This window comes from Quercus suber, unplaced genomic scaffold, assembly GCF_002906115.3.
Source record: "Quercus suber isolate HL8 unplaced genomic scaffold, Cork oak 2.0 scaffold_22, whole genome shotgun sequence".
In the NCBI taxonomy this organism is placed as follows: Eukaryota; Viridiplantae; Streptophyta; class Magnoliopsida; order Fagales; family Fagaceae; genus Quercus; species Quercus suber.
Window position 1 is genome coordinate 875,468 of NW_027069487.1, and position 17,256 is coordinate 892,723.

General features: G+C 38.1%; 1 protein-coding gene and 1 long non-coding RNA gene across 2 annotated transcripts; one reads left to right on the plus strand and one right to left on the minus strand.

Moving 5' to 3' along the window:
* Positions 1 to 4,696: 4,696 nt before the first annotated feature.
* On the minus strand, positions 4,697 to 5,944 carry LOC136063875 (uncharacterized). Its single transcript, XM_065764871.1, has one exon. The coding sequence runs from the start codon at positions 5,942 to 5,944 to the stop codon at positions 4,697 to 4,699; it is 1,248 nt and encodes a 415-aa protein (XP_065620943.1).
* A 1,583-nt stretch (positions 5,945 to 7,527) lies between these two features.
* On the plus strand, positions 7,528 to 9,034 carry LOC111997288 (uncharacterized). The gene is made up of 3 exons (XR_002881341.2): positions 7,528 to 7,702; positions 8,037 to 8,077; positions 8,677 to 9,034. It is a non-coding gene; the product is annotated as an uncharacterized LOC111997288 (long non-coding RNA).
* Positions 9,035 to 17,256: the final 8,222 nt, after the last annotated feature.

A 17,256-nucleotide genomic window follows, 5' to 3' on the forward strand; every position in this document is an offset into this window, starting at 1 on the left:
ATATTGAAAGTCAAGATTTTTCTTTGTGTCCGGGGATGATTTTGAGACTCCCTCCAGTCAGGAATGGGGTGACATTCCAAGGTTGCTTCGTCAGTGGGGAACCCTGACCTTAGGTGCGTCAGTTTCCCTCCTTGTCGTTTTAGTTTGGTTGTATTCATTTGTTTGTGGTCGTCACAATTTCTTTATTATCCTCCTTTTTGCAGTGAAGAGATGACCTAAACTCAAGAGCAGATACAAGGAACGAGTTGAGCAAGCAATCGAATACACCCAGTCAATTGAGAGCTGGGACGACTTGGTAAACCTGAGGACACTTGCTTTTTATAACCTCAGCCCAGACCCTTCTTCTTTTGTTTTGCGAAATATTGAAATTGAAGGAAAAAAAGTAAGTGTTGAACCCGTCAGCGTTTTTCTTTCCTTCTTCCTTTGTCTGTTTTTTTTTTTTTTTTTTTTTTTTTTTTTTTTTTTTTTTTTTTTTTTTTTTTTTTTTTTTTGTTTTTGTNATCACTCTTAGTGATATTATCTTCGTCAGTAACGTACATCTGTCAAGGCGAAATCTTGTTACTCAGTCATTTTTGGCTTTTTAACCATTCTTAGTGATATTATCTTCGTTAATAACGTACATCCGTCAAGGCGGAATCTTGTTACTTAGCTATTTTTGGCTTTTTAACCACTCTTAGTGATATCATCTTCGTCAGTAACGTACATCCGTCAAGGCGGAATCTTGTTACTCAGCCATTTTTGGCTTTTTAACCGCTCTTAGTGATATCATCTTCGTCAGTAACGTACATCCGTCAAGGCGGAATCTTGTTACTCGGCCATTTTTGGCTTTTTAACCACTCTTAGTGATATCATTTTCGTCAGTAGCGTACATCCGTCAAGGCAGAATCTTGTTACTTAGCCATTTTTGGCTCTTTGTTAGTTTCTTCTAGACCAGGCCTGTTTGTACACAAATTTTAGCTGAATAATTCATTTATTGATTGTTAATGACGAATACGTCTTTCCATTACATCTACTGATGGTATTTCTTCAAATGTTCAATATTTCATGGTCTTGGGAGCCTTTGTCTGTCTAGGGTCTCCAGGTGGTAGCTGCCTTGTCTGGAGTAGTGAATGACTTTGTATGGTCCTTCTCATATGGGGCCAAGCTTTCCTTGAGTTGGGTCTTTGGTTGCTTGGGTCACTTTGCGCAGGACAAGATCTCCTATGTTGAGTCGCCTGAGCTTCACCCTTCTGTTGTAGTAGTCTGTCATTTTTTTCTAGTATTCCGTCATTTTGCTGAAGGCTTTATCACGTACTTAGTCAAGTCAATCTAGATCCACTCACAGTAGGTCATCATTGTCTTCTTCATTGAAAGCTTCTCGTCTGGTGCTGGTTATTCCCACTTTGACAGGGATCACTGTTTTTGTACCGTAGGTAAGTCTAAAGGGGGTCTCTCCTGTTGGGGTTCTAGCTGTGGTTCTGTAGGCCCACAAGACATTGGGCAGTTCTTCTGGCTAAGCACCCTTCGCATCGTCCAGTTTGGTCTTTATGATCTTGAGCAACGTGCGGTTCGTCACTTCCGTCTGTCCATTCGCCTGTGGGTGGCCTGGTGATGAAAACTAGTTCTTGATGCCCAGGCCCGAGCAGAAGTCCTTGAAACCCTGGCTATCGAACTGTCATCCGTTGTCTAATATAATCATCCGTGAAATCCAGAACCTGCAAATTATATTCTTCCACACGAAACCCTGGATTCTGGTCTCAGTGATGGTTGTCAATGCCTCTGCTTCAACCCATTTAGTAAAATAATCAATAGCAACTAGTAAGAATTTTACCTGACCTTTGCCTTGAGGCAGGGGGCCAACGATGTCGATTCCCCATTGTGCAAACGGCCATGGAGAGATGTTATCGTCGTCAGCTTTTTTGATGGAAGTCCTTGAATATTCCCGAACCTCTGACACTTGTCGCATTTCTTGACGAACCTTGATGCGTCATCTTGCATGGTTGGCCAGAAGTACCCTGCTCGCATAATCTTTCTCACCAAGGATCTTGGTCCTGCATAATCTCCGCAAATTCCTTCATGGACCTCTTTGAGGACGTATTCGGCCTCTCCTTCGTCAACGCACCTCAAGTAGGGCATGGAGAAACCTCTCTTGTATAAGGTGTCATTGAGAATTGTGAATCTGGCGGATCTCTTCTTGATCTTCCTAGCTTCATCTGCGTCTTGAGGTAGGTGGCCATCCTGGAGGAAGGACATGATGGGCGTCATCCAGCTACTTGTGCCCTGGACTACGAATGTTAAAATTTCTTCTATGCTGGGGTTTTTCTGTATCTTAATCATTAGGTCTGTCTTCGATTCTGTTTCTTCTGACAAGGCTATCTTTGAAACTTCGTCTGCGGCCATATTCTGGCTTCTCGGAATCTGGATAAACTCCACTTTTTCGTATTCTTGAGTCAAGTGCTTTGTCAACTTGAGGTATTTCTGCATTCTTTCTTCTTTTGCTTTGTATTCTCCTCTGATCTGCCCAATTACTAACTTTGAGTCGTTCTGGACTAGCAGGTTCCTGGCCCCAAGCTCTTTTCCGAGTCTTAAACCTATCAGAATTCCTTCGTACTCAGCCTCGTTATTGGTGGCTAGGAATTTTAGCTGAACTCCATATCTCAATACTTCTCTGTCAGGAGTGGTTATGACGACCCTTACTCCTCCTCTTTTTTGGGCGACGAGCCATCAGTTTGCATTACCCATGTTTTGTCCTTGCTGGCATGGCTGGGCTCGTCTGGATAGGTAAACTCGACGATGAAGTCTGCCAAAGCTTGTGCTTTAATGGCCGTCCTGGGTTGGTATTCCACGTTGAATTGGCTGAGTTCAATCGCCCATTGGATCATCCTCCCAGCTGCTTCGGGCTTGCTCATAGACTTCTTGATGGGTTGGTCCGTCATCACTAAGATTAGATTTGCCTGGAAGTATTGCCTGAGCTTGCGTGAGGCGACTATCAATGCGAACGTGATTTTCTCGATTTTTAGGTACCTGGATTCAGCTCCTTGGAAAGCTTGGCTGACGTAGTAAACTGGGAGCTATTTTCTATCTTCTTCTCGGATTAAGGCTGCACTGACGGCTGTAGATGATACTGCTAAGTACAAATACAAGTTTTCACCTTCTTTGGACGGGCTTAGAAGTGGCGGATTGCTAAGGTAACGTTTGAGCTCTTAGAATGCCGTTTCACATTTGTCGGTCCATTCAAAGGCTTGCTTCAGGGTCTTAAAGAATGGTAAGCATTTGTCCGTTGCTCTAGAGAAAAACCTGTTGAGTGCTGCAATCCAGCCTGTGAGCTTCTGGACCTCCTTGACGGTCTTAGGTGATGCCATATTGATTATGGCCTGTACCTTCTCAAGATTTGCTTCTATCCCTCTCTGAGACACCATGAATCTCAGAAATTTTTCGGAGGCAACACCAAAAACACATTTACCAGGATTCAGCTTCATTTGGTATTGTTTGAGGGTATCGAATGTCTCCTTAAGGTCGTCCAGATGTGCAAGCTCTTCCCTGCGCTTAACGAGCATATCGTCGACGTACACCTCCATATTCCTGCCTATCTGCTTGACGAACATTTTATTTACTAACCTCTGATAAGTCGCTCCTGCGTTCTTCAGTCCAAACGGCATTACCTTATAACAGTAGAGCCCTTAACTGGTAATGAAGGCGGTTTTCTCCTGGTCCTCGTCAGCCATTTTTATCTGGTTGTACCCTGAGAATGCATCCATGAACGTTAACAACTTGTGCCCAGCCGTGGAGTCTACGAGCTGGTTTATTCTCGAAAGAGGAAAGCTGTCCTTCGGGCAGGCCTTATTTAGGTCCGTGAAGTCCACACACATCTCCATTTCCCATTTTCTTTCTTTACTAGAACGACGTTTGCAAGCCAATCTGGATAATATACCTCCCTGATGAAGCCTGCAGTCAAGAGTTTACTCACTTCGTTAGTGATGGCTTGGTCTCTCTCGGGCGCAAAGGTTCTTCGTCTCTGCTTGATGGGCTTCCTCTCTGGGTCCACATTCAACTTGTGTTGGATGACTTCTGGAGATATGCCTGGCATGTCGTCATGGCTCCAGGCAAAGACGTCTAAGTTCTCCTTAAGAAACTGAATGAGCTTTGTTCTCATTTCAGGACTTAGGGTCGTCCTTATTCTGGTTGTTTTCGTTGCTTCCCCTTCGATCAGCTCCACTGCTTCCAGTGCCTCTACCTTTTCTTCCTCTTTTTCTTCTATTGTCCACATGTGGTTTTCCTTAGCTGCTAAAACAGCCTGGTAGCATTCTCAAGCTAGAACTTGGTCTCCTTTAACTTCACTAACACCATTTTCCGTTGGAAATTTTACCTTCAGGCAGTAGGTGGATGTGGACGCCTTCCACTTGTTAAGTGCTGGCCTTCCAATAATGACATTATATGACGAGGGACAATCTACTACCAAGAAGTTTATCTAACGAGTCAACTGCTTCAGGTACGTTTCCACTGTTACTGCCAGCGTCACTATGCCTTTAGGATACACCCTGTCACCGCTGAAGCTAACGAAGGGGGAATCAAACGGACGTAGTCTTCTTAGATCTAGTTTCAGTTGCTGGAATGCAGGAAAGTAAATGATGTCAGCAGAACTACCGTTGTCCATGAGGATCCTTTTGGTGTTGAACCCTTCTATGGTGAGCATTATGACCAAGGGGTGATTATGAGGCTATTTCACTCCTCTAGCATCATTCTCATTGAAGGTCATATCCTGATCAGTTCGTCTGTACTTAGGCGGGGGTACCATGTGGATGCTATTCACTTGTCGTTGATGTGTTTTCTTAAGTGATTTGAATGAGCCTCCTGTGATAGGCCCTCCTGTGATCGTCTGTATTTCCCCGATCACATTTTGAGGAGGCTGGGACTGATGGCTTCCGCTCTTGGACGAGGACTCATGTTGGCCTTTGTTTTCGTCTCGGAATTTGTTGTACTCTCCCTTCTTTATAAACTTCTGCAACTTCCCTTTTCGTATCAATTCTTCTATTTGCTCTTTGAGATCCCTACAATCTTCGGTGTAATGGTCATGATCTTTGTGAAATCGACAATATTTACTCCTGTCGCGGACGCTAGGGGACGAATGCAATGGCCGTGGCCATTTAAGGTAGTGCTCATCTTTAATCTGCGTCAAAATTTTGTCAACAAGTATAACAAGAGGGGTGAATTTTACCGTTCGTGGACTTTTATTATCTTTCCTTCTGACTTCGTCATTAGTTCGACGATCCGGACGGTCCCGTTTTTGTCCTCTATGGTCGTTTTCTCTTCTCCCTTTATCCCCCGGTCTGTCTCCGTCCTTGATAGTAGCCAACGCGTCCTCAGTGTTCATGTACTTCTGCGCTTTAAGGAGCATTTCAGCCATCGTCTTTGGGGGGTTCTTCGCGAGTGAGGTAACGAGCTCCCTGGACCTCAACCCTGCCTTGAAGGTCGTCAACTGCACCATATCGTCAGCCTCGTCTACCTCCAATGTCTCCCTGGTAAAGCGTTTCACATATGACCTCAAGGTTTCCTTCTCTCCTTGCCTGATGGTGAGCAAGTGATCCGCAGTTCTCTTTGGTCGTTGTCCTCCAATAAAGTGACGCAAGAAGGCATTGCTCAACTGCTCAAATGTGTCGATTGACGACGTTGGCAACTTTGTGAACCACTCCCGGGTAACTCCCTTGAGTGTTGTTGGGAAGGAACGACACAATATTTCATCTGGGGGCTGCTGAAGTCCCAGGGTCATTTTGAAGGTATTTAGGTGATCTTGGGGGTCCTTCAGCCCATCAAAGGGCTCGAGCTGAGGTAGCCGAAATTTTGATAGCACTGGACAGTCGAGGACTGCTATTGTGAATGGCGAGTCCGTCGCTCGGACCATCCGATCCACACTCCGCTCTGTTTTTTCCTTGATGGCATTCCTAAGTTCGTCCATCTCCCTCCTCATCTCTCAAAGAAGGTCTGAATTTTGCTCGGTGGGAGTGTTTGGCCCTCGATGGTCACTTCTTCTGTGGCTATCCCCTTCGTCTTCCTGATTTCCCCTCGAACGATTTTCCTCCTGCTGAAACCGTAGCTTCATTTCCTGGTTTTGCCTAGTCAACTCTTCAACTGTGGCTGAAAGGGCCTGAATTTGCTGAGCTGGGGCTGCAGAATCTTGATTGGACTCCATCCAAAAAGAATAAGAATAGGAAACCACTATTTCGAGTTTTGAACACGAAAATGTCGTCCCCACAAACGGCGCCAAACTGATGAGTGTAAGCTCGTCAGTAATGTTCGTCAGATGGAGGTGATCCTTCAACTTTCACCGATGGTCACCGGTGTGGTGTCTGCCACAATGTCTCCGATGCCAAAGTCAGTATATGAAACTCTCTGCAAAGTAAAACAATATAAAATGAACAGAAATCAAAGAAAAATCTCCTTTCTTACTTGTATATCTCTCTCTCCCTCTTCGTGGGAGTGTGTGGGCTTTATATATGCTCTCATGGTCTCTAGCCGTTGGAGTAGTTATGGAGGTCTTTAATGCTCCTTTTGGTAACGTTTTGGGGCTGTGTAATGAGGCATCAATGTCTTCAAACGGTTCATACAGTTGGAGGTATAACCATTTAGTTGATTGTATTAAATGGCCTAGATACCTTCGTCAGTAGTGTTGTCTTCTACGTCGTCTGTCCTGAGGGTATATTCGTCCATATTGAAGGACTCGTCCACATAGGATAGACTTGCTAGTTTCGTCAATACTTATTAGTCTCGTCAAGTACGACATGTGGAATCATTTTGCATGTCTATATCTACGTATTGTACCCACACTTGTATCCGTACATATATCTGTGTCGGTGTTTCTTAGTCGGTAAGAGATTTTACCAACTAAAATGGCTCATCTTTACTCTATATTTTTCAGGAGCTAAATTCAACAAAGTCCAGTCGTCCACCCAAAAACGTAAAAAAACAAAGTAAAAGAGAGAATTTGTTACCTACCGTCTGTTTGAAGCCATTAAGATAAATAGCTTGAGTACAGGTTGACTCTCCAGGACATAAAGCGTTGGTAATAACATCAACGAGAACAGAAACAGTCATCTCTTCAGCGATCCAATGGACACAGAGTGGTAGTAGCAAGTGAAACATCAGCTTCATTCCCTCCAGCTCCATGCTGCCACTACTACTACTGCTGCTGCTACTACTGGCTTGACGTTTTGCTAGTAATTTGTTGAACAACATGGTCTAGTTGAATATTTATTATGTGGAAGAGGTTATTTCGATGTGGGACATGAATTGAGAGAGTGAAGCTGAGATTTGACTGGTTGGTGTGGTGGCAATGATGTTGGGAAGTATTTATAAGATGAAAAAACAGGAGATCTTGTGGTGATCCGAGGCTCTGCAGGAGACTGCGCATGCTGGTGTGGGTTCTGCTTGTGGCATTGCCTTATTTGCTTGTGGCATGGCCTTATTTTTGATAAACTTTAGTCAACAGTTTTATTAATGAAAAATAACCGTTCAATTTTATTGGTCGGTGACTTTCATATGGGTGACTGAATCACTGTCCCTTTACGTACTATATATACAGTTCCGCAGCGTATTACTACCGCTATTTCTCACAAATCTAAAGAACTCTTCGCGAAAACTAGGGTTTTGAGGTTCTGATCCCTCTGATTTCCAGCCATGGAAGGAGGTAACGCCCAAAAGTCGGAGAAGGCAAAGGCTGCTGGCAAGGGTAAATCTTCATCCTCTCTTCCTCACTTTCTCTCAAATTTCTGTTTGTGGTCTGAGACTATGACTCGGAAAATCAAAGAAAATTAGACTTCTTTTATGTCTGAATTCTCATCTTTTGAAACATGGACCTTAAGTTTTCAGATCATAAACGAACCACACGGTTTTAATTGAGGCGGGTTTTTTCTGGGTGATCGAGATAATATCAAAAATTAGATAATCCGCAGCCAAACGGGGCTTTTACCCAAAAAAAAAAAAAAAAAAAAAAAAAAACCTCTTTGGGGTCTTGTCAAGGATCTTGTTGTGCTTAACTTGGATTATCTTACTGATTTTCTCAGGAAGCCAGCTAGAATCAAACAAGTACGTGAGGCCATTCCAGGTATTCTCGAATTTGTCATACATTTGATATATCAAAATTTTGGTTGGTAACTGTGTTGTGTTTGCGTTATTGTGTGCAAGTGTAACTATGGAAATTGAGATTTGTTGAAGTATTATTTTGAGAGAAGGGAATGTGATTAGGAATAGGGTATCAGGGAATTTAAGATCGGTGTCTGCCAATATAGTTAGCTAATTTAGAACCCCATATAGTAGATGAGGGCATACACGATCCATTCCCAGATGGATGGCTGATGCTCAGAAGGCAGTTTTACTTTATGTAGGAATTAGGTCAATGCATTATTCGGTTTACATTTTAAATATCCAAACGTTCTTTGTATCCAAACTCCAATGTTGGTCTCTGACATCTAGGGACTCTTCCTGGTTGCGTGTGTTACTCATGCTGATTTTGTTAAGCTAATGATTATTATGTAAGTGTTTAGGGTAGGGTATGTATTTCCTAAGAAACTGGGGGTCTCAGACCAATCAATTTCATTTTAGATCAAGATTTGTATCTTGGCTCATTTGAGTTAAGTTCTGCTTATTGTACTATTTTTTAAGTGTTTGTTAGTTATAATATATTTTGGTGAATCTTGAATGCAGTGCACGGTGTGCTTGCGGACATTTATATCAGAGAAGAAGTGCAGGGAACATAAAGCAAACCACACCTCCAGATTATCTGATGGTACTGCTTACTTCCCCCATCTCAAAAATTGAATAAATTGATCAGAGAGAACATCCTAGAGACATCTCAAGAAAATTATCATCTCATATTAAAGCTTTCTACTTTAATTCCAATGAGTCCTAACAATCATGGTTGCTTTCTGCGTATTGTATAATTTGTGTGCTTGAGAGGGTGAGAGTGGTTGATACTTGTTTCCTTTTGTTAAAGCAAAACACAATGTTTTATTATATTATGAAGTATCAATGCCATTGGTCATGAAAGGTTGTTTAGTTATAATGCCCTCGATTATGAATATAAATGCCCTTGCTTATGTTGAAAGAGTTGTCTTACTTGGCCCATTGATCAAGTGCTTGCACTGGATCCAGATATTTCCCAATTGTGAATCTGACTTTGGAAGGTCTAGAGGAGTAAAGGGGGTGATGTTATCGTGATGGCACATTTCCTGCCATTTTGATGGCTGCAGTAATACTTTAAGTAGTTTTCTCATGGGTCATTGCTTCCCTTTGGATACAGCTTGAAACAATTGGGTATTCAGTTTTCTTTTCTCTAATGTCTATCATGATCATGGATGATTGATTTCCTCCAGTCATCACTATAAGAAAATTGAAACCATTGCTTTCTAGTGTTCAATTGCGATTCAAATTGTAACGGTTGTCAGGATATGACCTCAATTCACCAAATCTTAGGCAATATTCGGCTCAATTTTCGTATCTCAACACTCAAATCTCATCCCTATAACTCATTATCTAATTCTCATATTTGTAACTCAATTTTCTCATAACTCTACTTGCAATGTGTTTGGATGGAAATTCTCAGTGAGTTTTTTAAATCAAAAACTCAACTTTAAGCAAAGTTGTGAGACCCACGAAAATTAGCACTTTGCAAAATGCACAGAACAGCTAAATTGAGTACCTGTGTAGACATTCTCTCTCCACTTCACAATCTATTTGCATATGGGTGATAATACATATGGGTGGGACCCATTTATTTGAGCAAAATTAAAAAATTGCCATAATAATTCTATTTTCATAATTCATAAACAACAAAAAGATGTTCTCAATTTCCACTTTTCACAATCCTAACTCAATTTTTTGAGTTATGAGTTATGAAAATTGAGAATGAAAATCAAGCCAAACAAATGGAATGAATGTGGGCCTTACAAAAAGTGAGTTTTGCTTTATAGAAATTGAGTGAAGAGTGATGAAAATCACTCTAAATTGACTCCTACTACACCGCTTCCAAGAAGCTACACTAGAACTAGTTGTGAATACCCATCCAGCATGCCTGTGTATGTTACTTGTTAAGCATTTGGTCGTGGAAGATACAAGGTCGCCCATAAGGCCATAACCTTCTCTCTAGGATACTTTTTTTTTTTTATACCAAACAAAGGAAGAGTTCATACTTGGTTATATAGAGCAGGATTGTACCACCTGTGATACAAAGGTTTGTTAATTTCCTGTTTAGCAAAACATCACACACCCTTAACTACTACATGAGGAATAACTAAAGTATTGCAATATAAACCATGTTGAGAAAGAAAGTTCAGATCAGCTATCCTACTGCTATCCAGCCAATCTGTGCTTTTCCTCAATTTGAAAATTTGATGGAGATTAACCCTGTCGGTTAAGAACAAAACGTGCTAGATGCCATAGTTTTTAGCTATGATACCAGCTTCCATCATTGCTTCAAGTAGAGCTCCTATTGCTGCGTTGGCGAGACTGCAATTAACACCTGAAAACATTTATGCTCCCTGCATATTTATAGCTACAAAAGCGTATGCTCTCCTTTGTGGCTTCTTTCTTCTTGCTTCAACTAATTTGATGATGAGCTGATATTGCCTTGCAACTATGAGATGGGCTAACTTGGTTGCTCCAAACTCTCTGGTATGATGGAGTTGACCTACATAAGACTTCCTGTACCTGCAAGATAGATTTTTGGCTATTAGTATAACCTCTAAGGGATTAGGTTAAAGCCTTGGTGAAGCACTTTGTTTCTGTGATTCCAAATTAACCACAAAACAATGAACAAAAATTATCATGATAATCAAAACTCATTACAAAATTACACTTGATATTACTCAAATGATTGATAGGCACATTCAAATACATAGTCAAGATTGTGTTTTGATATATATTCAAATTCTCACTTCCAAAATGACTAAATATTAACTCAAACAAAAATTAAACCAAAGCTATAAGAGGGAGAGAGAGGAGTTGTGATAGGGAACTCAAAAAGCATAACACAAAAAAGTATTAACCCAAGATAGAATTATAAGAAACACAATGATTCGTAAACCTAAAGTTGGGCTGCAAGAAAGAATGAAAAAAAAAAATTAATTAAGAACTCAAAAGGTGAAGCATGAAAATATCATTTCCCGTATAATATTTTAGAAATTTGACAAACTTTCTCAATTTCCAAACTTTCTCTCCCTAATATCAAAAGTATAGAAAACATATATAAAAAATGTATAAGTCAAAGAAAAAAAGAAACAACTACTTTCAGGACCTAAAATACAACAAAGTCGTGCTTCAAGAAAAATAAAAAGGTTACCTTTAATACATTAAACATTTTCTAAAAGTATTTCATCTTTCTATCTCTATCAATATATCATGCTATTATTTTGGGAGTCTTTGATTGATATTATTCCTTTATGAGGTGGTACATATTCTCAAAATTATGTTATTATATTTAAGTTCAAATAAATTATTCAAATTCATCATCCTCTTAAAGGAGATTACCATGATAATAATAAAAAATTATCCTAAAATTGCACTTAATATTACACAAATATAGGCACACTCAAATGCATAATAAATATTGTGTTTTGATATAAATTCAATTATCACTTCCAAAATAACTAAGTATTAACTAAAAAAAAAATCAAACCAAGGCTAAAAGAGAGAGAGAGAGAGAGAAGAGAGAGAGAGAGAGAGAGAGAGAGAGAGAGAGAGAGAGAGAGAGAGACTACTTGTGATGGGGAACTCAAAAACACAACACCAATAATTTTTTATTTTATTTTTTGATAACTACAATGCAATGATTCACAAGTAGAGTTTTAAAAAACACAATGATTCATCAATCTAAAGTAAAGTTGCAAGGAAGAATATAAAATCGAGAGAGAGAGAGAGAGAGAGAGAGAGAGAGAGAGAGAGAGAGAGAGAGAGAGAGAGAGAGAGAGAGAGAGAGAGAATAATCACTTTTTCAAGAGAGAATAACAAAATTATTGAAAATAAGATACGAAGAAAAATATAAAATAAAAGATATAGTAATAAACACCAAATTATCCTAATCATGCTATGTAATAGAATAACATTATATTTCTTATATACTATTTTTATAATTCAATAAGATAACATTTATGATATCAAAGAAAAGAAAAAAGATAACAACTTAAAAACACAAAACTAAATCACATCAACCTAAAGTAGAGTTATAAAGAGCACAAAAATTATCAATCGAAAGTAGAGATGCAAAATAGAAAAAAAAAAATCCACCAAAAAATGAAAAAAAAAAATGAGAGAAAGAGGGAGAGAGAAATAACATTTTGTCTATGAGAAAAACTATGCATAGAATGTGAGAGTGAATTGCATTTTTATAATAAGAGAATAGAAATAAAAAGAGCCAAAACTAAAAGGAAAATAAAGGGATAGAGAAGAGTGGTATTAAGGTAGTAGCAGTGGGGATATGAAAAGGTAAAATGGTGGGGAAAGGTTGAAGAATGTGTAAAAATAAGTTGGATAATTAATGATGAGAAGATGGTGAGTTTTTGCTTTTTTTTTTTTTTTTTTTTTGGTGAATGGAGAAGATGATGAGTTGAGAGAGAGAAAAGATGGTTGATTATGGAGAATGTGTGAAGTGGAAACCAAAAAAAAAAATTGTGAGACGACGATGATGTAACTCAACTGGAGAGCGTAACAATAATAAATTACAATTAGAAGCTAATTTGAATTATGATTGTGTTTCAAGTTTCAAATTTAACATATTATATATGACTATGTGGCTTATCTTATTACTTTCTTATATATATACAAGATAGAAATTTTATTTTAACATAATCTAAGTGTATATGTATGAAGCCTGCTCTTAGAGCTTTGAACCCCAACTTTTACCTAGGATACTCCACAAGCACTTATATTTATAAAGTTACCATCACGCCAAGGAGGTGATTATCTCGTTACTTGATAAAACCAAAAATATGCCTCTTCAAATATGGGCACACATTTCCAAAACAGTGCTCGATTTTCACCCAAACGTGCTCCACAACCTCAATCACAGGATATGACAACCATCATGGAACAACGGACAAGTAATAATGTATATTCCGTCATCTATGTACATGCCAAGGTATGAGGAATTCCTAATATATTGTTCATGAAGAATATCCATTATCCACCGCTGTGAATGCTAACTTTAAGCATTGGAGAAATTTTAATCTTGCATCATATGATGCAAAAGTTCGATGTTTAAGAGTTATGGAGGTGATATTAATTTGACGTGTTTCTAAGGCTTTGGGAGCATAAAGTTCCGTGGCTCTTGAGATGAGAGGTTGTGGTGACTTACAAATGGATCAATAACCACCTGATGTCTCTCTTTAAAAGCTCTTAGTGCTCCATTTCGCTTTGGAATTGTGAACGACCTCTAAAGGGGAAGAGCTTTTGTTGTTGTCTTTGGATTAAGTTATAGTTATATTTATCTCACATACTAATTAGGGAAAAAAGAAAAGAAAAGAAAAGAAAAAACAGAAGAAGATAGAAGTTGAAAATAGCACCAAAGTGTTGTACATGTTTTTGTGCTCTGAGTGCCGGACGACATTTAGTTACATGGTCCAAGTGTAAGTTTTGAGGTAAATCCAAATTTTGGGACATACTTTTTTTTTTCCCAAGTGTTTTTGCCTTTTTAAGGCAAGTTATATTGGTGCCTAGGGGTGTCTAGGCAAATCAGCGACCCGCCCAACCCGTCCGACCCGCCGCCACCCGATCTGACGACTCCGACGATCGGACGTGGTTTCCGACTTTGCTAACTCGACACCCAGCGGGTCGGTTATTGGTTTTTCAGTTCAAAACCCATGAAACCCAACCCGAACCAAAGTCCATTCAATATCCGGCCATTTTTTTCCAGATTTCGACCCCTTTTTCACTTAAATACGTCGATTTATGGCACAATAAACACCGGATCTGGCCAAACCAGTGATTTCTCATCACGATTTGGCAGAAATCTTACCGGATCCGATGGGATCTCACCAGATCTTGGATGGATCTGGGAAGATCTCGCTGGATCTGGCGAGATTTTGCCGTGTTTCGAAGGATTCCAGTGAAATTGGTTTCACCCAAAACCGACCACGACCCACCGGCAACCCGAATCGACGAATCTGTTAATGTTCTGGGTCGATTGCGGGTTGAAAAACCACCCACCCAAACTATTACGGGTCAGTTGTGGGTTGGGCAAAAACCCGACCCACCCGACCCATGGACAGTCCTATTGGTGCCACATAAAGTGGTACAACTTGTGCTACAACTCGCCTACTTGACAACTCACCAACGTAGCAAGTTGTAAGTGGTAGAGAGGTATCCTCATGTGGACCCACCATTACTCTTCTACCACTCACAACTCACCCACGGGGCGACTTGTGACACAAGTTGTGCCACTTTTAGGGCCACTAATGGCTATTTAGCAAATTTTGTAATTTAATTAAACTCTTATATATAAGATTATCAATTAAAAAAAAATCCCAATTATCCAATAGAATTAAACTATTTATATGCATACATCACTCTTGTGTGAAGCCTAAACCAATGGGATTATGGTATAAATCAACCACAACTAGAGAACTAATCACAATTAATTAATTATAATTAATCATGTTTAGCATCAATCACAAGAATATGTATTAACTGTTAAATTTCGATAAGGCTATATCTTGTAATTTAGTGGTTTGATTTAAGCACATGATGTATTGTTTTTATTCTTATGACTTCTAGATTGATTTTGCAGTAAGTTCTTAATCATCAATAGTCAAAAATACAATTTTGCTCTTAGGATGAGGTTAAACTAAGGTTGTAAAACAAGCATAAGTAACTATTAGTACTTTAATTAATGTTATTATGAAACAAAATTTTTGTTCAATTAATTTGTTTGTAATTATAATAATCTATTTATTTATAAAATATAAAAATATGTATTTTAGGACATGCCCTTTAGGTGTGTTGAAATGAGTCATGTCTACGTTAGTCTGGTTCATGGATTGCATTAGGTGTGTGCCAACCCAACAAGAACAATTTAATAAGTATGTTACGTGCATTATGTTGTGTAATTCTATTTAATAAACGAGTCATGTTAAAGTTAATAATTTTTTATACGGTTATCAAATGGTTTAGCTTAGAGTTGATTTGTATAATATAATACAAAATACTCATTACCTCAACAAGATATGAAACAGACTTGTTAATACAAAATAAGAAATAATACATCTACAATATTTTCATAACAAATTCATGAGAATAAGTTGTTACTAATTCTAATTTGAATTCATCATTAAAATTACTTTTTTATCTACCAATAACATTCACTAATAATATGCCACTTAAAATTTATTATGAAAGTGTTTTAAAAATATTGTGCACGCAACAAGTGATATATTAAATCTGTCAATCTCATCAGGCTAGTCAAAGACTCTCACTACTTTTGCTGACGTGACAAGTTGTATTGGTTCTCATCTAAATTCAAATTATTTTTTATCAATGGGTGTCAAATTGTGTCTATAAACTTATTTTTTAATAAAAAATAATCTTCATGATATTTTAATAAAAGGAAGTAGAATCCTAACATTTTACTGCACTATTCCACCCTCAAATAATTTTCAAATTTTAGAAATATAAATTTCAGTACAATGGATTAAATTTCAGACCATCAGTTTTGAACTTTAGATAGATTTAAGTGTATTATTAAACAACAAATTCATTTGATTAGTTGAATTTTACTTGCCAAGCGCCTTAGCTGAATTGGCATTTTTCCATGCTCAAAATGCTTAGAGATCTAAAGGGGAAATGATTCGAACTATGTAATTAGTAGCATATTATAATTATCTTTAAAATAAAATAAAAATTACTTGCGCTATGGCCCTCTTGTCCATTTTGCTAATCCTCCTCGAGTAGAGACTACCCCTCCACTTACTTGGACGCCAGCCCCCGTTTCTCACCTTGTGGTCTTTGGGTTAGCAAACGACATGTTGTGTCCTATCCTAATGGCCCATTGTATGTTTTTGTGTGAGAGAAGCGTCTGTAGGTAGACTTTTTGGTATATATGTCCAAACAAATGGATTGTCCTATTCACGAGATAGTATATCATGTTTCGGGTGTATATGCCATCTCTCTCACAGCAGTTGGGTTCCACACAGTTGTGAGACCCAGCTACTATGAGAGAAATGACATATACACCTGAAACATAATATAATTTTTCCCTATTCACATTGTATGTTTTGTGTGAGAGAAGCATGTGTAGGTAGACTTTTTGGTATATATGTCCAAACAAATGGATTGTCCTATTCGGTTTTTAACTTTCATTCCTAGAAGCGACGTAGTTGAAAGGAAAGCAATTGTAGACATCCTATCCTGTTTAGGCATATTCCCGAGGATCTCGGTCTTGATGATGAAGAAGTCTTCCTAATCACTATTGAACTGATCAACACCGTATATTAAATACAACAACTCAAGCCACAAAGACTCGAGCCCATTTTTCTAACCCAAATCCGTCTCTAAGTGAAGTGAGTCACTACTAATTAAAAGTAACAAATTCACATAGACTGTATTTAAAACTTACTTCATGTCAAATCCATGTGAATTGCATATGGTAATTTCACACTAAAACTACTTTAAAACAACATAAAAATTCTAATAGAAAAATTCAATTTAATAAGAGTTCTATTATTTTGTGAATTAGTTTGTACTAACATTCCACTTGATATTTACATGAAGTCTTTGAATGGGCAAGTTTATATAATTTTAAAATTTGAGTTTTTAATTGAAACGTTTTAAAATCTAAGACTATATTTTATTATATTTTAGAGAGAGAGAGAGATGATTGGGTTCAAGTTACATCTAGTGTAACTCTAAGTAATGTTATACCATCTAATAACTTGTTATTGAATTCATATTTTGAAAATCCTATTGATAGATTGCATATTTTATATATTTTTTTAATATGCATGTAAATTTTAATGCTAATTGGATGTTATTTATTATTTGATCAAAAACTCATCTTTTATGCATTATTTTAAATGGCAAAAATTTCAATTTAAACAACTGATTGATAATGAGACTATTGATCTTTGATTATCTTAAAATTTTGCAAACATTGAGAACATATGAAAATAATATAATCTAACAATGTATTTGTCAAAATTTGGATCCAATTAAAAAATATTAGGTGGTGTAACATTAGTTACACCAAATATAATCCCCTTCACCCCAGGTTCTGCCACTAGGTACTGGATGTCAAATATG

Coding starts and splice junctions, on each gene's coding strand:
- LOC136063875 (XM_065764871.1), bottom strand. CDS start 5,944: ATGAGGAGGGAGATGGACGAACTTAGGAATGCCATCAAGGAAAAAACA.